Below are 21,736 nucleotides of genomic sequence, written 5' to 3' on the forward strand. Positions count from 1 at the left end.
TTTTCCATCAAGTTCTATCAAAATAAAGACACCCGAAACTGTATCCTTTACTGCATTCAATAGAAGATAAGAGTTCACACTTATGTTTGAATACAATGCATGTACTCATCCACCGTCAAGCTTCATTCTTTTCACATTCATATCAAAGAAAACTTTTAAAACAACTTTTGACTGCAGCATAATTCCGAGTTAATATTGGAATTATACAATCAACTCGATTTCTTCACAACCAGTACAGGGCACTTAGCGTTATGAACGCAGTGGTTGCTCACGCTCCCTAGAAAAGCCCTGTGTCATTAAAAATTTCAGTTATATAATGTATATCTAAACCAGACGATGGACTCTCATGGAGATGAGATATGCATTCAATTTGACAATTGAAAAGAAAGGGTGGTAGTAACCTCTTTATTTTTCCAATGCCACGATCACCTAAAATAAGGAGAGTGATGTTCAACTTTTGAACGGCATCACATATGGCCTGTTGGGCATCCCCAACTTCAGAAATTGTCTCAGCATTCACCTGTGGAGACAAGAACTTTATTGTAACTTAACCGAACTAACTAATTAAGCAAATATCTTTTGTTAGGAAAAATGATGCAATGTGATTATACCCCTTGGCTAGCGCAGATACTCTTAGCTTTCTCTAAGAGAGCCGCTGAAACTTTCTTGTTTTGTTCTTGGACATTGTTGATAAACTCCGGAGCTGTCACACAGAAAAATTGAAACTTGTCAATAGCAATTCTTAGATCAGATTAGTCCCATATTTTTAATATCACCATCAACACCTGATAATCAATCAAAAACAAAAATAAAATAAAAATCACAAGAACATAGTTACAAGTGAAGTTCATATCTCCGAAGGAGAAGGAAATTTCTAAAACTAATCTTGTAAGTTGTTTCGGTTTCTGAAAATTACAGTCTGTGCCTTTGTTTCCTTGGGTCCCAGTGATGAAGATAGATAGATCAAAGAATCAAAATTTGGGTTTCTGTTCCTTACCTCTGACTTTCTGGGCAACCAAACAATTGAAGCAAGAAAATGAAAAAAACAGAGGCAAGGAAGGAGGACATAACCGGCAGAGACGGGACAGTACATGCGAGCAGTGCCGAGAGAGGCAGCAAAAGTGTTGTTACGGTAGGGAGGAGGCTGAGCGTTGAAGATGACGAGAGGAGAGTTGCCGATAGATTCTTTAAGATTATGGAGTACCCACATAAGAGCATGGTAACTGCACTCATTCTCGTCAATGGCCACCATTACCTTCTTGTGGACTTGAGGTCCTCCACCTTCCACTGCCATTTCCATCTGGGTTTTGTGTGGGGTTGCAATACAAAATCTATATATTGAACTAACGCAAGCTCTGATCTTTTTAAGTTTCAGCGATAGGTTGGTGGTTGGGAAATAATCCCAGGTCATAACGGTCAGTCAAATCCATAGAGGCTGATTTGGAATTCTATGGGTGGGTTTTAGTTTAAATCCAGTTTAGGGCTATGAAGTTAGGTAAGGTTTACAACAAACAGAGAACAAAAATGTATACGGGGTGAAGCCCAAGGTTTAGCTGGTTAGGATGTGTTTGGATAGACGGATAAGGGGAATCTTTTTGTCATTTTCAGTATTGATTGCTTGATGGATGTCCAAACTGGTGGATGAGTTTTCTGAATTTCAATTTAGTGTCTTCTTCTGTAGGTCCTGGGTTAGGTGTGTCAATTCCTGGACTCCGTGGTTTATGGAGACGTTTTGTCTGACATGGATGCTTCCAAAACGTCAAATATCTGTTGCCACGAGAAAAAAAATAAAAAAATAAACTTAATAATTAATAATTATTTTTATATATTATTAACTAATTTGAAAATAATTAGTTAACTCTCTCCTATAAATCTTAAATAATTTTAAAAAGGCATAAAATCTTAATTAATTTTTTATTTTCAAATAACTTTTTTTAAAAAAAATATGATTTTCAGATCTATTTATGTTTTCATGCAAATAATTATAGATATTTGGGCAAAGACATTGTCAATTGTTAGCAAAACTTAAAAAGTATTTAATTTTATGCTTAGCTTTTATATATAATTTTTGAGAAAGCATTAAAAAAAAGAAGAAAAAAAAAGTTGTTTAGAAAAATTATCATCATATTTACATATCATAAAAAAATACCAAATATATATATATATATATGTAAATCTTAAAATTTATCTCAATTTTATTTTTATATTAATTTTGAACTCAATTTTATGATTAAATTTTAAATTTAAATTAAATTTGATTTTCTTTTATTTATTATTTAATTATTAATTTTTATTATTTTATATTATATTATATTTTTATTTATTTATTTATTTATTTTTTACTTTTCTTTTTTTTCTCTCTACACTCTCTTCTTACCTTCCCCTAGCCCACCTATTTTCTCTCTCTCCTCCCATACCCCACGTCACCTCCCCCTTTTTTCTCTTCTTTCATTTTCTCTTTCTTTCTCATTCCTTTTTTTTTGTTTTGTTTTTTTTCCTTTTTTTAGTTTTTCTCCCTCCATTTCTCAAGATGGATCGGCCCCACCATTATGCTTCTTCCTTTTTTTTTCATTTGTTTTCTCTCCCTTTCTATTTTTTTTTTCACCTCCCCCCTCTCTCCTCTTCTTTCCTTTTCTCTTTCTTCTCATTCCTTTTTTTAGTTTTTCTCCACCAATTTCTCAAGAACGACCGGCCCCACCATTCTGCTTCTTCCCTTTTTTTGCCTTTTTCTTTTTGGAAAAGTTGTGTTCCGGGCCCATTTCCCAATAATATTGTTTTCAAAACCAAGCTTACATAACTCAAGATATGTCCACTATTTCAAGAAATTTTTTCCTTTCATGCAATATATATTCTTTATAATTATATTTCCGAAATTACCCCTCCATACATTTCCTTTTCTTGTTCTGTTTTTTATAACATTAAAAACCCATTTTAATAAAGCCCAACAGCTGCAATGGGAGGCCTCGGTTTTCTATGTCAATAATTTACTTTCCTTATCGCCAATTCTCACCGACCAAATAGAGCAACTAAAAGGATAAGGTAAGTAGATTGTCAATATTCTTTTTAATAAAAGGAAGTTTTTTTATTTATAAAAATTCAAAAAAATGCATTTAGAAAAATAAAAAAAGAATTTTTTTTAATAGAATTTGAAAAATTGTCCAAATTTTTTTTTATTTAATAAAAATTGTTCAAAAATTTTTTTGTAAATAAAGTTGCCCCAAAAATTAATTTTTAATAAAATTGTCCAAAAAATGTTTTTTTTTAAATGAATTCTTTTTTCCTTAATTAAAATGGGATTAAAAGTATTTTTTAGAAATAGATAATTTAATTTTTTTTCTTTTTAATTAAAATTTCTTTTGAAAATAAAGTTATGTCTTTTTAAATAATTTGTGTAAATCACTTTTTTTTTAAATGAAAATGAATCAAAATATTTTTATAAATAAAATTGTAAAAATTCATTATTTTATAGTAAAAGTAAGTAAGAATAATTTTTGTATCCAAATTAAAATTTTGTATTAAATTATTTTGATACAATAAGTGTAAATAACTTTTTTGAAAATTGAATACAAATGAAATTGAGAAAATAAATTGATTTTTTTTTGTAAATAAATAAATTGGAATCATTAATTCAAAGTCATTTTTAATAAAATCCTATGAAATTTCTTGAAATTTTTTTTAATATTTTTTTTAGTTCAATAAATCATTTTTGCATAATCATCTTGTCATTTATTTTGTGTTTGTAATTAGGTTTCATAATTATTTGTATGTATTAATTTTCATTATGACTTGTACATACTCATTTGCATTATTATTTTTCTTGGTATCCATAATTAATTAATTAATTGTTACAATTCTCTTAATTCGTTTAGTAGAAGTTGCACGTATACGGGCTTAGAAAGGTGTTACGGCTCACCATCGTACATTCCCAATAAGTAACTTGACCCCCGGACCCAAACTTGGTTTTTCGTACATCTGTTTCTCCTTCAGGAGTCACATTTAGGGTTTTTATTTCTTATTTTGTTTTTCCCTTCAAAAAATAAAACAAAAATAAGTGGCGACTCCAAGTTTTTTTTTTTTTTTTTTCAAAAAATCAAATTTTCACAAAATAAAAAAAATAAAAATTCGTTGTAGAGTAGGAACGCACGTGCGTGGGTCTACAATATGTAATTAAAAATTTCTATATTTTAAAATTATTTAATCTTCAAACACTAAAACAAGAACCATAAGATTTGTTTGGGAAGTGTTTTTTTATAATAATTTTTTTATTTTTCAGAACAAAAAACATAAAAAAATAATGTTTGTCAACTAAAAAATATGATATTTTTAAATAACATTTTTAGTTATTTTTTATTGTTTTCATTTATTTTTTGAAGGTTATTGTAAAAAATAATTATATAAATATAATTAAAAATAAAATACTAGATACACAAATTATTTTTAAAATATGTTTAAAAATATTAAAAATAAATTAAAAATATTTTTAATTTTCAAATAAGCTTTTGTTTTATAAAACTTAAAAAATAATTTTAAAAACATGTTTTCAAAAACTATTTTTCAAAATTATTTTTAAAAATAGTTATTAGACATGCTCATGGCAATTCTTATATAGAACATTACTTTAAAAAGATAATAACTTTTAAATAGTATTTTAAAAAATTGAAGTATTATTAAAATGTATAATCTCAAAGTTCATAAATAATGTTTAAGAATAAAGGTAAATCCATATTTCTTTTTTATATAAAAGTTACTACATTATTATTATTTTATTTTTTAAAACAAAAAATATGATACGTAACCAAAAAAAGCACCAAGGAAAATGAGTTAAAAAATATATGCAAAAATAATTTATTTTCTTTAAATTTATTATTTATTTTCCTTCCTTTTTTTCTTTTTTTTTTCTATTTATAATGAGTTCAAAAATCAAATAAAAATAATTTATTTTCTATAATTTTTTTTATTTTACATCCCTTAAATTGTAATTTTTTAAGAACCATACATAAGGTAAATGAACCACAAGCAATAAGAGGACATGTTGCATTTTGGAGGTATTTTGACGGAGAAAGGATGAAACGAAATGCAAGAAGATGGACTAAGAGCAGAATCCTGGTAGGAAGCTTGTAGCCCAGTGAAGTCAAAAGTGAAAAATAGTGGAAAGTTTGTTTTCTGGCATAGCAGATACAAATCCCATCAAGAATTGAATGAGAAAGGAAAAAGCAAAGAAGTGCCTAGAATATTTTGAACAATTAGATGGTGGAGATTACAATGATGCTTGAATTTTCGTATTGCGTGGCCCAATTGCCCAATAGTTGTAAAAATGTGTTTGCCCTTGACCATTTTGCCTCTGAATTTTTCTACAAAACCCATGGTCCTTGTTTTGCAGTGGCCTATTATAGGCTTGAGCCTCTTCCTCTAGAGTTTTGAACCCACCATCCCCAGCCAACTCCCCCTATTGGGAAGGCTGTAAGGACCACTAGAATATGCAGCGATTGTTTTGGTTGGAAGTTCTATTCCGCTATGAAATGCAATATATAACATTTTTTTTAGAAATGGGTAAAGCAAAGAGTATTAATTAAGAGGAAACGCCCAAACCAAAGTATAAGTATATATTGGCTGCCAAAAGGCTCAACCAAGTGGAGGAGGGAGAGAACAAAAACCATCATCAGCTCTCATTTAGAACCTATCCAATTGATAAAACTAATAAGAAAAGTAGGGTTCACATGGCTACCGAATTACTAAATAGATTCATGGATCTTACTATCCAATACACTCCCAGGAGTCTGAACCAAGAAGCCAACGAGATGGCTCAAGTTACCTCAGGAGTTAAGTGGCATATTTAAGAAACTTATCACGGTTCAGAGTGGCTCATTGGCTTCGATCTTTGATAAGGAAACTCCAATTTTGAAGTTATACGGGTTGACTCGAGTGAGTCAGATTGGAGAACTCCTATTATAAATTGACTTAAGAATCCTAGTGTGAAATCGGCCTAGTCCAAGATCACAAATTACAAGTAAAAAAGTATTTCAACCGATAACTCCACATTATAAAAAATAAGCCTGTTCTTTTCTTTCCAATCAGTCCAAAAGATGCATAAGAGAATCGAAGACATACCAAAGAGAGTAAAAAAGCAACTGTCAAAGAGCCCTTGTCCATGCACAATTTAGAAATATATGATCAAAGATTTCTTCAAGAACTCTAAATGATACTCCACATAAACAATAAAAGGTCACTAAGCACTCAAACCAAATAGAGGGATTTGACCGAAAATTTTCCACTTTTTGAAACCGTTCAAATCATCCAATTTTCTTCATCCCTATACACCCCTTTTGCCTGAAGAATCAGTAGAAAGCTCCAGGGTAGGTACTAACATGGTATTAAGCTGGTGATTCCATACCCCAGGGTAGGTACTAAATCACAAATCTAAAATCTACAAATCATAAATTCAGCCTGGGGTTCCTAAGATTACCCATTGACCCACTATTTTAATTTTTAAGAGAACATGGGTACTTTAGAAACCAGAGAGGAAATCAACTTGGACCATAGTTATTCACTTCACAAAGTAAAACAACTTACATGCCATTTAAAAACTCAGTCTCAAAAGAATACACATGAAAAGAGGTGATTCATAGGAACATATTTGAAGTTGATAATTACATAAACATTTTTTTTTTTCCTTTCCAAAAGAGACTATCACATGGCATTCGGAGAAGATGGATATGAATCTCTCACTCCGGTTTCCGCACAACAAGGACTGGGCACTTAGCATTATGCGAGCAGTAATTGCTAACACTTCCAAGAAAAGCCCTGTTCCAGCAAAATTTCATTACTGTTAAAACATGCAACAAGAAGCCGTACGTCAAGTGAAAAACCTGGGGAGGTAGTGAGTTACATCATGGAAAAACCATATCACCGAGACATGCAGCAGTGATTCAAAAATTGGAAAAAGCGAACATGGATATTAAAAGAACGCATTGCCAAGCGGAATGCATAATTCACGCCTCCTGGAACTAAATAAGGACTCTAATTCTGGGACTTACCTCCCAAAAGCACCACGACCATGGCTGCCTAGAACAAGGAACTGGATGTTCAACTTTTCTACTGCCTTACATATAGCCTCTTTAGGATCTCCAACTTCTGTAATTGTCTCTGCAACAATCCCACACTGTGGATGGAAAACTATGAATTCAGCTGCATATACAAATTCAGGGCCCAAAAAGAAACTTAGTTTTCCCCATTTTGAACATGTATTGCAGTTGGATTCTATTCTTTCCAACCCCACTAGAAAAAATCATTTGAACCCACAATATTCTGAAATATCTGGATGCCTAGAAGAAGTTAAGAACTGATTGTAGCATGGCACCTATGGTGTAACTGCCAAAAGAAAAAGTTTAAGAAGCCATACCCCACACTGAGCACATATTTCCTTAGCTCGCTCCAGAAGAGCGAATGCAACCTTCTTTTGCCTTTCCTGGACTGCTGTAATCAGATCTGGTGCTGTAGACAGAAATGTGAAATGTTACACTTACACTCCTCCAAAACTTCCAACTTCAATTCAACAATTTGCTTTTAACCTTAACAGAGAAATGCAAAAGTAACAATTTGCCTACATATAAAACCAATTTCAGGAGCTTTAAATCAGTTCATAAATTAACCAATTCAGACCAATACTGCATCAAAGGATTTTGCAGAGATGGGGTTCTTTTTTTCTTTTTGGTTTTTACCATTGATCTGATTCCTGGAAAATGAGGAAAACGGATAGCGGGTTCGTGGGTATGTGACTGTGATTAGGTCCAATTGATTTCTTTCAGTGAAGAGAAAGAAAAAAAATCTAAATAAAGAAAAGAAAAGCAAACAGAAAATCGAAGATGAGAAAAAGTAAATAGAGACGTACGAGCAACGCCCAGAGTGGAAGCGTGGATATAGGTGAAATCAGAAAGGGACTGTACAGTGAAGACGATGAGTTGGAAGTTGGAGAGGGAATCGCGAAGATTTTCAAGAGCCCAATTGAGGGCGTGGTGACTGTACTCGCTTTCATCTATGCACACCATCATTTTCTTCTTGTCGTCGCTCTTACTCTTTTCCCCAACTCCCTCCATTTCTACCGCCACAAAATCTATCTCTGATCTCCTCAATAGTCTGCTCAACTCGTATTTATAGCTCTTGTGGCTCAATATTCTGCTCAACTCGTATTTATAGCTCTTGTGCAGAGATGTCTCCGGCTTCTTCTAGATTCAGGCACCCCTCGAACCACCAATCAAAACCTCACGGTCAACGCCTACTGTCATTGTCTTTCTTTGCCGTGCTGATTTAGGATTCCAAAGTCACTAATTTGAGCAATTTCATTCGTCTGTGCTAGTCTTACTCTTTACAATGTCTGGTGGCAGACTAGTCTTACTCTTACAGGCCACGCGTCTTTTTATTTTATTTCTTTTTTACCATATTCCCCTTTTACCCCTTAAATGAAAAATAAATAAACAACCATTACATTAATATATTTGTTTACAGGAATTTTATATTTAAGAATTCAAAAAATTAAATATAAAATTATGAAATTAAAAACAGTTTCCAGATGGGGAATTTATCTCCCTAATGGAGATTATCGTCCCGGCCTCATTCCACTTTGTCAAAAGCGAGGAATGGGGTTAGACATGAGGAATAATTTTACAAGCGGGAAATGGGACGATAGAGCCTTCCCTGAACCTGCCCCACCCCGTTTCCGCCTCTAGATAATCATGTCTGCATCAGCCACCCATGGTTTTGGTGCATGCAATTCCATCCCTATATTCAGGCGGTTTATCTCAAGTCATACTTCAATCACATGCTACTAATGGAAATTAATCAAATTTAATGTATAACAAAATTGACTGCGACCAAAAAAAGAAAAAATTTCAGGATCTGAACAAGTCAGAAAGATCCATGAAATGGTATAAAAAATTATATGAAATGAAGTGAACCATGCTACAGATGTACTATGTTGTGGCAAAGGTAATTTAGCGACTGTAATGTTGATTTGTTCTTTCACATTTGAGAGAGAGAACTTAATGGGATTCCTCATGTCGTAGGAATTGAACCAATTTAGATCTTATCTCTGTTGGTATTCGAACGGGACGGTAGTTTTTGTCGAGACATACTGCTGTGGCCCTAGCTTCCAAGATGGGCTGGCCAACAAAAATGAATTCCTAAGCACCAGGATAAGCAAGGAAAATTGAAAATGGAACTAAGCAAAGGGGGCAGCAGCAAACCTCTTCATTTGGGAGCTTGAAGATGAAGTGTTCAAAGTATAAGCGGGCAGCTGAGGAATCAGAGACCCTCACCTTCACCACAAACCTGTCTCCACTCTGGTTGCACCAGAAACACCATGAAAACATCTATTAGCTTTATCTAAACAAGGGCGGTTTTTTCAAAATACAACAGCCTGAGTCCTAGCAACCTTAAGAAAGTGAATTGATGAGATACTTTTGCAACCTCCTACATTTTTTTTTTTTGAAAATGAATGCTATCCCATCATCACTCTTTTATCAGGGTGTGTTGTGTAATGTCTTATCTTCCCCAGTGGGAAAACAGGTGTAATTGCTTCTTCAAAAGAATAAGAACATTCAGGAAAACCAAGAAGAATTCAGGTTTAAATCTGAAGGCCAACAGAAATCATTATTCTTTTCACACACACCCCAAGACAATATTTACAAACTTCAATGTCAAATAGGTTCGAAGTGCTCCACACCCCGTTTGGCACTTAAGAAAATCAAGGAGTAAACAAGAAATTTGAGGACTAGCACAAGATCTAGTAGTGTGAATATAGTGATGAAAAATGTACTCTCAGAGGTGCAAGGAATTTGAGTGTCAGCTCTGAAAGTGCCAATGCATCACCAGTGCGAGCAACAGCATCAGCATTGACACCAATCTTTTCCAGAAGCTCATGCCGACCTGATCAGAGTATTGAAGGACAAGCAATCAGTCAATTTTAAACTCTTTAAGGGAAAAGAAATGACTCTTTTAAATGGTATAAGAAATACCAATTAACTTATTTTGGAAGGGTGAATCCAACTAATTTCTCAATCTCTTAGGTAATGTTCAGCAAGCAGTCACTTTTTGGAAGATTAAAAATCTGTGCCGCAGAAATTATTTAGCAAATCTTCATTAAGTATTGAAAAATGGCGAAGAGACCCTCAAGCAAACTACTATGTAATCTTCACCCATTCAGAATTAGAAGAAATACAGCATTCACAGTTTCATATTTATTGGAGATAGCCAATTTTAAGTTCATTTAGAAATGCAAATGACAGAGGGTGAGTCCAACTAATAGTCCAGTTTTACAACAAATGCACAAGATCTATTAAAGGATTCTCTTGTACTTTTCTTTCATCAAAGAGTTCAGATGTCACATTCAGCATCCATCAATTTGGAGATAGTATTAAGTGTTCAGTTGTATACCTCTAGGAAGGTCATTATTTCCCCAAAATCACCTACAATAGCTTTCCAACTTTAACTTAGTGCATGTAACCCTCATACTATAGCACTAAGAAAGATTAACCTGTCTGACTAACAAAATCCTGTGTGACAAGAGAGCAAGTTCCATATGAATCCTTTGGACAATACTTAATATGCATACCCCCATGAAATTCGAACCAACTAGACCATATGCTGAACATTCAACAAAATATTATTTCATCCAAAATTTACATGCATAGGCTGGAGTTTCTTTCAGCTACATGAATTCTTTTTCATCATTCAGTTTTATGATTATATTACCACCAATTTTTGACTCAATGACTTAGTACCTATTTGGGACGTGTTATTTAAAACAGTTTTTGATAATAGTTTTAGTGTTTTTAAAAACAAAATTGTGTTTGAGAACTGAATTCTAAAAAATAGCTTTTTGTTCTTAAAGAAAAAAACCATGTTTGGTTGAGTTAATAAACACAATTTTATAGGATCAATTTTAACTTCAATAAACAACACAAATTCCTCTCAAAAACCATAAGATCAATTTAAAAAATAAAAAATAAACTCCTGAAAACCAATCATAAATTTTGATGGATCTACCAAATTTCATATCAAGCATACAAATTTTCACACAATTGAAGCATTCCGCATTAGATCTACACAAAACACAATATCGCATTTAGATCTCCAAATTCCTACATGGACCTCACAAATACCATACACAACCAGCAGATCTGCCACACTGTCAAAATTATTTAAAAAAAAAAAAAAACCCACACAAATCACAAAACACAAAAACTACAAAGCTCAGTGGACAGATGGTGTTGGAGTGGAAGAGGAGAGGAGAGAAAGCAAAATGCAAAAAAGGAGAGTATTAAGTTTGATGGTTTCTGTTTTTGTATTACATGTAATATGTGGAGTTTGAAGAGAGAGAAGTTCAGTTGGAGAATGAAGACCTGATGGAGGTGAAAAGCAGCCAGCCAATCCAAACATAAAGGTTCTTCCCAACACTTCTCTTTGCCTAGGTCTGGAAAAATCACCTTTACTTTAAGGTTTTTTCCGAACACATTTTTTTTATCCAGCAAAATCATCCCCATTTTACCAGATCTAGCCAACAAAACTTCAAAATATTGAAAATAAAGGAAATACATAAAAAGGTATGCCAAGGACGTTCTGTTGGAGATGTGTTGGTGAAGACACTCTCAAGGTGTAGGTTCTTCCATCAACAAGGTGCAGTTTGTATGGAGACATGTTGATGGAGACACTCACACTGCAAGGAAGGGAGGTGAGAACATGGAGGACACTTATTTTGAAAACACAGAGAGCATCCGCCCCTTTTTTTAGTTCTCTAAATAGTGTCAAAAAGAAGAGAAACACCTTTAACTTATTCTCTAAAAACAGAATTTTTGAAAACATGGAGAACACTGAGAACAATTGTACACTCCTTGCCAAATGTGTTTTCTGTTCTAAAGAACATAAAACAGTTTTCGGAAACACTTTCCAAACAGTCCCCTAGCCTTCCTATAGATGTTTCTATCATAAAGTTCTAGATCTACATTAACTATGATCTCAAAGTGTATATTTTCAAGTTTTCCACTACTTAAGCACATGCTCAAACAATATATGAACTAGGAAAATACCAACTGAAAAAAGCAAGCAATGAACCTTGATTGTGAACCTAAGAGAAAAAACATTGAAAATTGATGATGACAACAAAATACTTTTTTGTGATAAGATCAGAAGCTTTCAGTTGATGACTTCCATATACGTGTGTGTGTGTGAGGAACAATAATAGATCTATAACCAAAGTTGGCAATGGAAAATAAAGGACAAAACAAATTCAATGCATCTTAACTAATCTTAGTATGGAGAACTAAATCCAATCACTAGAATCTTCATGATTGATGTGATTTACTAGTGTTTCCTATACATTTGTTTGACATTTTTAGGGTCCATGACCTCTACTACTACTTTGCCCTGGCTATTTTATCCATACATGCACTCAAACTACACAAACCATTGTGGCTATGGCTACATAGGCTTTCAAAGATGGGAATTAATAATTTCTGGTGGGCAACTAATAGTTCCACGGGTAAAAACTTTCTGGATCTAGTACATTGTCAATGTCTGAAAAATGTTAGTAAGGACTTTGAAAGTGTGTTCTTGATATATGAAACTACTCGTGGGTATGGATAGATAGTCTAAGAAACTTTTTTGATTTAAGTTCAAATTTTGAAGTCTTTAACAATACAATCACATTAAGGTAATCAAATCATATCCAGAAATTTACCAATCATACAAGAAAACAAACATAGGCAGAAAGCCCTTTTGAAGCATTCTTTTCTTTGGGATAAAAATGATGGGACTAATTGGCTGCAATGAACTTCACTAGTTGAAGAATAGTCATAAAGTTTTATAGACCTTGAGAGACACACTACTTGAGGGACCTAACTATTATCTGCAATTGCAATATCTCCCGTGTTTGCTAAGTATAATCCACAATTGCCCTTAGTAAGTCTACTCCGACCCCTCTCTTTTGGGGCATTCATCCAACTCCCTTCTTGACCTGCCAAGACTTTATCTTTCATAATGTAGGTCAATGCATAAACCACCTTGTTATTGAGATATTTATGGATTTTCAACTTAAGATGATGACATTAAGATTTGAGCGAAAGAAAATCTTTATCTTTAAAACACAACTGCCTTGAGGGTTTTCTTCTGAAAAGTTTACTTATACCAAGAAAGATCCATTAGTTCAACCAGCTGTCTAAGTGTAAAAAAAGATAGCAACTTGGGCCAATTAAAAGAAGTTCGAATTTAAAACATGAGTATCAACTGATGACCCAAAAAAGCCCCCAAGTCACAGCTTTTGATTGCTTGATTAGAATTGAATTACTGACTCCTTCATATATATATATATATAACCCTCTTTTACTTTTTGAAAATACTCAAGACCAGTTTTTTATTAAATGCCAGCAATCATAAAATGGTCCTCTCTCCTCACATATATACCTAAATCACAGACCTTCTCCAAAGAGCCTCGATGCAACTCTGGCTTTACCAACTGCTAAGCTCTGGGAAGTAAGTAAACTTAGACTCTTGGCTTGGATGTGACTTGACTTCCTGGAACCTGTTTGACCTACAGAAACAAGCTTTAAACCATGGGCCAAATATCCTGGTTCCAACCCATAACATCTTATCATTACATAATATTTATGACTCACGATCCTCCTTTGGGGATGCTCAATATGTAGTATGAAATTTTGAATTCATGTTAAAACATGTTTAAATGTGTTTTTTGGAAAACCCATGTAAACATTTTTTCCTGAGAGCTAAAAGTTGAGAGAAGCATGAATTCTATTTTCACTAGTATGCAGGGATTCTTGACAAAATAGGCTCATGGGTACCCTAGGAAAAATGTTTGTTGCCAATTTTCCTCTTGTTAAACAATATTCACAAAGAACAAGCATTTTTTTTTACATAGTTTACAAAAGCAATGTTCATTACAATTGTATGTTTGAAAATATCATGAGTCCAAAAACCACCTAGGATAAACCCAAAAATTTGAAGTTTGTACCATCTGAAAGGATGAATAAATGCACCTCTCATAGCTAAAGGAAAACAAACACAGACACAAACAAAAACAAAAATACAAGCTTAATCAAGCAATCAAGCATTAACAGCTCAATCAAGCAATCAGCCAAATGATCAACATTCCAACTGTCCATAGGCATGCACCATGTCAATATTGGAAAGAAATTGTAGGCATATATAATTTTAAGTACAATGATAGAAAAATCTTAAAACAACAACTGAAAAAACCTATAGTTAAAGCATTAAAATTTCAAAATGGATTAGATAGAACACAGAAACTTGTCATGAAAACAGATTACAGTCCTGTATTTTAATAGCTAAGACATAAAATCCAAGCTGAGTGTAACATACAGCTAAATTTTCTGGAAAAAATGTTCACTCTGTCTTGGGGTCTAGATATAAGTTATAACCCATCAATAACTTTCTTTAATGGAGAGGCTTAGCATGAATAAGTTAAAAGGGTCTCACCATGTTGACAATAACTTGCATAAACAGCATTGTTTACAACTCCATATTGATCCAATTCATAATCCCGGACTTTGAGCTCAACATCAAGGAACCCACTCATTCTGCCAAAAGGAAAAAAGAAACGCCCATAACCCTGTCAATTTTTCTTTGCTTTGGCCACACCAAAAACACATGTTTCAAACTCATGTAATTTTAATATGTGACCTTAGAATTCACAAACCAATAAATTTGTTCAAGAGTTTCAAATTCATGTTATTTTAATATGCGACCTTACAATTCACAAACCAATAAATGTGTTCAAGAGTCCACTAAGACCCTGCGAAATTTTGATTAGATATGAATCAAAAGCTTTCCAATTTTTCAATTTCATGATTACCCTAAAAAGGTGGCGAAGTAAAAGGTAATAAAAATTCATACAAATGTGGATATCACCCAAAACCATGAACGAATAAGCACACATCCCCAATGAAATGTTACCAACGATACCACATATGGTGTCTTAGGTACAATATAAAACTCAGTAATTACTGAATCTACAATCTGAAAGTTTAGCATATAAAAAACATGCCAAGAGTTATAATTTTATACCCAGGAGAAAGAATTGAACGGGAAGAATCAATGCGAGTACCCTTTTCCGCCTTTGAAATCAAAAGCAAGTCCACTGGCGCTTCTCACGGCGGGGACTGATCGGAGACGTGGGGAGCGACAATTGCTAGGAGGCTGAGGTGCCGGGAGAAGAAGTGGTGGACGGTAGAGACGGAGGCCCCTTGTGTGGGCACGTGAGGCGGGAACCGCCATGTGCGTGGGGGAGAGGAGAGCCTGCAACATGGATTCTCAGAGTTGTTGGGGGGAGGGAGAGAAATTGGTTGGAGCCGTTGGGCATTTGTTGGCGTTACAATTGAGAAGGCCTGCGCCTCCCTTCTGCTTGTTGTCTGCTCTCACAGTCTCACCCTTCCCTCCGATTCCTAATCCTGCGGTTCTTATGAAAAAGCGTTTGGTTCTCAAACGTGTTTTTTGTTTTTTCAGGCCCTTAAATTTTAAAAGAAAGGGAGAGGTGGGCCTGGTCGGGTTTCTCCACTTCGGGTTGCCCATGGGCCTTTGATTAGGAATCCTAGGCTGAACCCATGCATTCCCGATCGAGTTTTAGGCCTTGAATCCCAATTTACATCCTCCCATGTGATTTTGATTTTTCTATATGTTAATGATTGTGAGAGTTGCTTTAGGGTTTGCTTATAAGTTTGAACCAAAAAAAAAAAGAAGATGAAAATAAAATTTGAAGAAATAAGAAATAAAAAATAAAAAATAAATAAAAACTCAAATTTTCCTCACATTTTTCTTTAAATTTTACATTTTTTTCAAAATAATTTGTTTTTTTTTGGGGGTTTGCTTCTATTCTCTATTAAAACAAGGTGAATGGATAGATTTCTCTATTTCCTTGCTAAAAACCTAAAAGTTTTCAAAATTATGGATATGATTTTATGGAAAGATAGACTTAATAGGATGTTTGATGAAGTTTAATTTTAAATGTTTAATGACTTAAAATTAAATTATATTTAAATTATTTATTTATGTCCTGATAGGATTTTTCTTGCCAACTGTTCATATGATAGTGGGTATTAAATATCAAGGATCTCCCACCTATTCTTGGGGACCCTGAATCTGCCCCTCTTTTAGTTATGGACATCCCATTCTCCAACCAAAATCATTAAACAATTGAACTTATGTGACCAAAAAAAAAAATCCGAGGACAATGGCCCTATCTATCTATGGAGTCTGGTGACCAAGTACTGATGGACCCAAGGCTTTCTAGTGCCTCCTTCTTGGTGCATGCATGCTTCTAAGCCTAGAAAAGGTCCAAAAGCAGTCAGCTGCTGTTTAGGCTCCTTCTTCCTAGTGTCACATTATCTGAGATATTATATCGTAAGCGAGAATTGCTAGGCCCAGGAGACCGCACGCTCACAAATATGCCCGAGGCTGTATAGTGTATTGGCTTTCAAAGGGGCTGGAGAAGGAGAACCCACATGACCCATTACCCATTCTCTTCTGGGAATTGAACTGGCCCTATTCAACCTGTCTTGTTCTTTGGGGTCTATCCTACTTCCATAAAGATGCATTGTACCTGCCTCCACCGTCTTTCTAACAACCACTTCTCGATCATTCATTAAATGAATTTCCAACACCAAGACTCTCCCTTTTGATCAATTTGTGGACCCAATGTGTTATTTTCATTATCATCATTCTCACTGTAGATGAAAGGCATGGAGCTTTGATCTTTCAATGATATAAAGGTCGGTTTACCTTCCACGGATTCCGGTGTTCAATTTTGATGCCTTTCAGTTCAAATCGTTATCCCCATCTACCCCTGTAACTGGACAAATCCAATCTTCAGGATGTGGTTGCCAATAATTTGCTTGCATTGTTGAACTTCAATTATTATGAACAGATTGGCAATCAAATCGACATCTTCTTTTTGCTTTGGTTCATTGTAATTATAGTACAATATCCGTACAACAAACTGAATTCAAATAAAGGAGGAATTACTAATTACCAAGCAGAATAAGCTTAAAATCCTTTTGGTTACTGATGTTTATTCAGTTGCCCCATGTGCGTGGGCAATACTGTGGCTCTGTGCACTTCTGCATTTGCTCTGCATTTAAGTAAAAGATTATATTCATGTGGCTTCATGGTTATGCAAAGTATTGGAAGCATTATTGCAGTCAAAAAGGCCATGTTGAGTGGAGATGAGAAGGCCCTCCATACCCTTCTTTCACCGACCTCTCCACCTCATGTACCTCATATGCATTTGTCCCCTGCAACATAAGAATTCCCCATTATGGGTTTCAAGTTTTGATGCAAGCATTACCGAATTGAGACATAAAAAGCTTGAAATTTAAAATTGTAGAATAATACTGCATGTTCAGAAAGATTTTCAAAACTAAGGACCCTGATATGTCCAAATAAAGCACTTAAAGGGGCACCTGCATGGTTTCCAAAGCTTCTGCCTCTGATGAGTTGAAGTCATAGAAGGTGCTTGCTGCTGAAAGCTTCATAGAGAGAAACTAAAAAACAGGAAAAGAAAAAAATAAATAAAGTTCCCACTTTTCAATAGGTTTGCATATCCATAATGAGATTAATTTCTTGATTACAACTCACTTCAATCTGGTTCTGCAGTGACTGGACATAATTGATTATCACATCCAACATCACAGCCATTCCCATAGTCTGCAAGCACATCCACACAAACCATATAATATGCACCATAGTTGTATTGATTTCATAATTAGTAAGATGTTGGAGGAGGGATTAATAAGATTAGTTCTACCTTATAGCATCCTGGAACCAGGTCCTGCAAGCATCTCAGTTTCTCGTTTATTTTCTCTCTTCTTACCTAGTACGGAACAAGAACATACATAGACAATTAATGGATAAGTTGTTTAGATTTTCATAATCATGGAAATAAAGTTTTGAGGAAATGAGGAAATGATTATATTTAGTTTTTGTTTTGCAAATAATTGATGAAGAATTTTGAATTTTGAATTTTACCCTTTCCGCCAAACTGTGACTATCAGTAGCTTGGCCTCTCTTTGCTCTCACATGGATAACTTCTCTTGGTTTATTGTTTTCTCTCTCATTGCTTCTCTTCCTCTTTCTTCCACCCAAGTTCTGCAAATATCAAAGCAAAACAATCCTATGCTTCACATAAAAGACTGATGCATCAAAGCCTGAAAATAGATACAACTAACAAAAGCATTAAACAAAAATTCGAGGTGCATTATTTCCCTGAAGCTTTAACCTTATTATCTCCAAGGAACTCAGACCCAGAAGCTGGAGGAGATGATACAAAAGTCACTTTTCCAGTCTTTGTTTCCTGGCCAAAATCTCCGGGCTGCGATGAGAACTGAAGAACTTGGACAGCACTTAGACCTCCAGCATGAACAGGGCTTTGAGTATTATCCCTGAAGTTCACTGGGAACTCTTGTTGGTGATGTATAGAGAATCCCACATTGGAGAAAGCCATGAATCCGTGACCATTCATGTGGGAATTCTCTGGCGCACTCCTGTTGTTCATCAGTTCCATGTTTGAGTTCATTTCTAAGGAAGAAGGTTTAAGGCTCTGCAAGTTTGCTGTAAACTCTGCCATGAGACAGAGAGTCAGAGACCCAATGGATGGTCTTTAAATAATACCAACATTTGGGACAGCATATATAGGGAGAGAATTCTTGTACTTCATTAGCTTATGAGATATAATTTCTCATATTATTATAGCTAAATCTGTCTTTATAAAAAAAATAGAAATTGAGACAAGTGGAGGCACTTGAAAGGGCCATGTGGCAGTTCTAGCTTCTGTAGTTGCATTGCCTCTGGTCCACAATCAGTTCATTGTTCATCCATGTATGGGACCATAACACATCTTTGATTAAGTATGGTGGAAATTGTGGATACATTGATGTAACTGCCATGATAGGACTTCTGGGAAATGATATTATTTTAATTCAAACATGGTTTTCATTTGGGAATTGCAAGAAAATTTTTATTCTATGTGAGGCTCAATTTGTTCAAATTTATAACTGAATTTCCATATGTTTTGGTAATTGATGAAGCCAAAATTAACTAGGCAGAAAATCATCCAAAAGAAGGGTAATGTTAATTATTGATGGAGCCTTCTAATATCTACCATGAATGTCTCTCTCCATGAGATCAAATCTTTGACAGAATTGGACTTTGCCCTTAAGTTTTCATAGCAATTCTAACTGTAATTCATTACATTCAACTGTCAAAGTTCATGTCTCCCTTCTTCTAATGTTGATCAATCTCAATTCTTTTACTTTACTAGTTGCAGTCTTGCAGATATCCATGAAATAACATTGCATTTGGAAGGAGGAATTGCAGACACAGAGATGTGGACAACACATAAAAGCGTGCATTCTCTCTGGCCAGTCCTGTGTCAAATAAGTTGGTTGTATTAGATATCTAATCAAATTATTCATATACGGATTGGAAACTTATGCCAAGCACATTTAGCCCCAGTTCATTTAATGAGACTACAGTTTGTTAAATGGGGCTTATAGACACAGATGATCAATCAAATCTACAGATAAACATGTCGCATAGATATACTCCATATCGACTGCCTACAGAGAACAGGCAATTGAAGGTATGCAAGTCTCTGTAAATATGCCAAATTCACAAGGAAAAAGCTTCAGTAACTTTTAAGGTCACCTTCGCACAATTTGATCCAAATGAAATGTGTTCTAGGTTATACACTAGTCCCCAAGGTCTTTTATCTTTTAGTATGCAAAATTTTCAGGACCTACACTGAATGTAATATCGTTGGATGATCACAGCCACCGGCCAAATCGGTAAGACAAACAACAACCAAACAAACAGTTGGACTTTCTCATTGAAGGGTTCCCATTCAAATGCTCCCAACTACATATCACAACGTTTTCTTATACAGTTAATTAGCATTAACTCATATTGTATATATTCAATTCCTTCAATTCTCCATTACTTGATGTTCCACACCCTTTATGGACCATAACATGTGAGTTGTGTGTTTGGCATGAATCAGTATATTATATATCCACTACCCCAATATTTTAAGATATCTCATTTCCTATGGCATACAAATACAAGATCTGAAAACTGAAAACTTAAAAGGGAATTGTATCCTCAATCAACATTAAATTGGTTTAGACCAAATTTATTTCTGTTTTTTTTTTTTTTTTTTCATGGTCCAAAAGGATACAGAGTTTGAGTTTGATAATTGAAGTTTTTCTGATGAAGAATATAAGTAGATCATGCATTTGGTTCACACATTTTGGGAGGCAGATCATGAAGAGATCGTCTTAACAATTTTGACTCAGAACTTCCCAATTGAGGAATGTCTTTCCTCTATTGGATATGCTCTAAGTCCCATATTCAAGCCCCCTATAGGCAGTCTGTGAGAGAGATTGCTAGACACTTAGAATAGAGGGAGAACTAAGATATTTATGAAACAATCTTCTATGTTCTTTTTGGAAGGGGTGCATTTATGAAGCAATCTTCACTGTAATAACCCTGTGATTCTGCTGCCTCCTATGTCAATTCTGACATTTAAAACCCTGCATGTTCTTAGATCAAACCGTCCCTAATGGTTCTGATAAGAAGCTGTTTTATAGCTGGTGACTGAAATAAGTTTTGCCATAATCTGAATGGTGTGATGCAATGGAACTCCTACTGTCCTTGTAAAATTTGTTGAGGCATGCCCAGATGGCTTGTCTTCTAATTAGTGATTGATATTTGGTCAGGTCGTGACTTCATCCCAACCCTGGCCAGTTTATTTCTTCTTTTGGTTTAAAGAGGAAGTTGAAGATTCAACAAAAGGCGAAAAAGGAGATGCCTTTATTGCACAGTAAACTAACTTATATCCTCTCAAATTATAAAGATTAACAAACTGATTTTCGGCTTATTTATGTAGTTATAATTAAATAAATGATCAAATAAGGCTTCTAGGCTTCACAATGCTAACAAACAGGTCAAAATTCACTCCAATTTGCACAACTTTTAAGTGGTTATATTTGTTTCGTGACAAACAAGATGTTAATGAAGCCTTTGCTTGAAAGTCTTGTTTGAAAGGGAAGTAGAAAAGCAAATAATCAATGAAAAAAGCAATAAATTAGGAGAAACCAACTCATGGTCCCTAAGAATTTAATCAATTGAAAGCGACATGGTCCATGAATGGACCAGAGAGTTGATGATAATCTCTACTAAGACGTACCAAAACTAATCATATTATCAATGACAAGGGACAACCTTTTCCACTAACGAAGAAATTAACTACTAACTATATATATATATATCCTTTTAAACATTATTGTTATGGACAAACATAAATCATTCATGTTCAATAATTCATGCAGTCTTATTATATTTGTTTGAAGAATTAAGAATCCCTAATTTTAGGGGTTTATTGGTAGTTTGAAGTGGCCCTGGTGGATCGACCAATGTCCCCTAGGCTACAAGCCTTGGCCCATGTTTGAGGGGATTCCGACCTCCTCCATGTGGGTTCATCATGGGGTTGGCCCAGTGTGAATAATGGAGCCATGCAAACTACCAAGTCCCAACCCAAGCGTGGCCAGTTGGATCATGGACTTCTATTGGCTGTTTGGGAATCTTTATATCATCAAAAGCCCAAACTAGAACAAAGAGAGTTGTAAAGCAAATGGGGATTAAGTAAAAACTAAGAGCACCA

The 21,736-nt window shown here is 34.5% G+C and overlaps 4 protein-coding genes across 5 annotated transcripts; all 4 read right to left on the minus strand.

Moving 5' to 3' along the window:
- Positions 1-23: 23 nt before the first annotated feature.
- Positions 24-1,387, minus strand: LOC117913241 (universal stress protein A-like protein). Of its 2 annotated transcripts, none has more exons than XM_034828205.1 (4): positions 1,092-1,387; positions 612-703; positions 402-520; positions 24-288 (listed from the first exon to the last, which is right to left on the minus strand). In XM_034828205.1, the coding sequence occupies exons 1-4, from the start codon at positions 1,231-1,233 to the stop codon at positions 210-212; spliced, it is 432 nt and encodes a 143-aa protein (XP_034684096.1). In that variant the 5' UTR covers positions 1,234-1,387; the 3' UTR covers positions 24-209. The 2 variants fall into 2 exon arrangements, with proteins under 2 accessions (XP_034684096.1, XP_034684093.1); XM_034828202.1 differs by having other exon boundaries at positions 1,072-1,379.
- Positions 1,388-6,519: 5,132 nt separating this feature from the next.
- On the minus strand, positions 6,520-8,299 carry LOC117913258 (universal stress protein A-like protein). The gene is made up of 4 exons (XM_034828214.1): positions 7,889-8,299; positions 7,400-7,491; positions 7,035-7,153; positions 6,520-6,801 (listed from the first exon to the last, which is right to left on the minus strand). The coding sequence occupies exons 1-4, from the start codon at positions 8,091-8,093 to the stop codon at positions 6,723-6,725; spliced, it is 495 nt and encodes a 164-aa protein (XP_034684105.1). The 5' UTR covers positions 8,094-8,299; the 3' UTR covers positions 6,520-6,722.
- Positions 8,300-8,803: 504 nt separating this feature from the next.
- Positions 8,804-15,488, minus strand: LOC117913249 (acyl-acyl carrier protein thioesterase ATL3, chloroplastic-like). The gene is made up of 5 exons (XM_034828210.1): positions 15,131-15,488; positions 14,503-14,603; positions 9,812-9,921; positions 9,240-9,335; positions 8,804-9,155 (listed from the first exon to the last, which is right to left on the minus strand). The coding sequence occupies exons 1-5, from the start codon at positions 15,328-15,330 to the stop codon at positions 9,036-9,038; spliced, it is 627 nt and encodes a 208-aa protein (XP_034684101.1). The 5' UTR covers positions 15,331-15,488; the 3' UTR covers positions 8,804-9,035.
- A 1,458-nt stretch (positions 15,489-16,946) lies between these two features.
- LOC117922588 (transcription factor bHLH75-like) lies at positions 16,947-18,680 on the minus strand. The gene is made up of 6 exons (XM_034840751.1): positions 18,296-18,680; positions 18,046-18,165; positions 17,825-17,890; positions 17,656-17,724; positions 17,481-17,561; positions 16,947-17,312 (listed from the first exon to the last, which is right to left on the minus strand). Exons 1-6 carry the CDS (start codon positions 18,641-18,643, stop codon positions 17,220-17,222), a joined length of 777 nt encoding a protein of 258 aa, XP_034696642.1. The 5' UTR covers positions 18,644-18,680; the 3' UTR covers positions 16,947-17,219.
- Positions 18,681-21,736: the final 3,056 nt, after the last annotated feature.

This window comes from Vitis riparia, chromosome 1, assembly GCF_004353265.1.
Source record: "Vitis riparia cultivar Riparia Gloire de Montpellier isolate 1030 chromosome 1, EGFV_Vit.rip_1.0, whole genome shotgun sequence".
In the NCBI taxonomy this organism is placed as follows: domain Eukaryota; kingdom Viridiplantae; phylum Streptophyta; class Magnoliopsida; order Vitales; family Vitaceae; genus Vitis; species Vitis riparia.

Coding starts and splice junctions, on each gene's coding strand:
- LOC117913241 (XM_034828202.1), bottom strand. CDS start 1,300: ATGGAAATGGCAGTGGAAGGTGGAGGACCTCAAGTCCACAAGAAGGTA. Junction 704..1,071: donor GTACTGTCCCGTCTCTGCCG/GTTATGTCCTCC, acceptor TCTGTGTGACAG/CTCCGGAGTTTATCAACAAT. Junction 289..401: donor GGCATTGGAAAAATAAAGAG/GTTACTACCACC, acceptor TTAATGACACAG/GGCTTTTCTAGGGAGCGTGA.
- LOC117913258 (XM_034828214.1), bottom strand. CDS start 8,093: ATGGAGGGAGTTGGGGAAAAGAGTAAGAGCGACGACAAGAAGAAAATG. Junction 7,492..7,888: donor TTCCACTCTGGGCGTTGCTC/GTACGTCTCTAT, acceptor TTCTGTCTACAG/CACCAGATCTGATTACAGCA. Junction 6,802..7,034: donor GGTCGTGGTGCTTTTGGGAG/GTAAGTCCCAGA, acceptor TTGCTGGAACAG/GGCTTTTCTTGGAAGTGTTA.
- LOC117913249 (XM_034828210.1), bottom strand. CDS start 15,330: ATGTTGCAGGCTCTCCTCTCCCCCACGCACATGGCGGTTCCCGCCTCA. Junction 14,604..15,130: donor GATTTCAAAGGCGGAAAAGG/GTACTCGCATTG, acceptor TCCTTTTGGCAG/AATGAGTGGGTTCCTTGATG. Junction 9,336..9,811: donor AATTCCTTGCACCTCTGAGA/GTACATTTTTCA, acceptor TGGTGCAACCAG/AGTGGAGACAGGTTTGTGGT.
- LOC117922588 (XM_034840751.1), bottom strand. CDS start 18,643: ATGGCAGAGTTTACAGCAAACTTGCAGAGCCTTAAACCTTCTTCCTTA. Junction 17,891..18,045: donor GTCACAGTTTGGCGGAAAGG/GTAAAATTCAAA, acceptor GTTCCGTACTAG/GTAAGAAGAGAGAAAATAAA. Junction 17,725..17,824: donor TGGTTCCAGGATGCTATAAG/GTAGAACTAATC, acceptor ATGTGCTTGCAG/ACTATGGGAATGGCTGTGAT.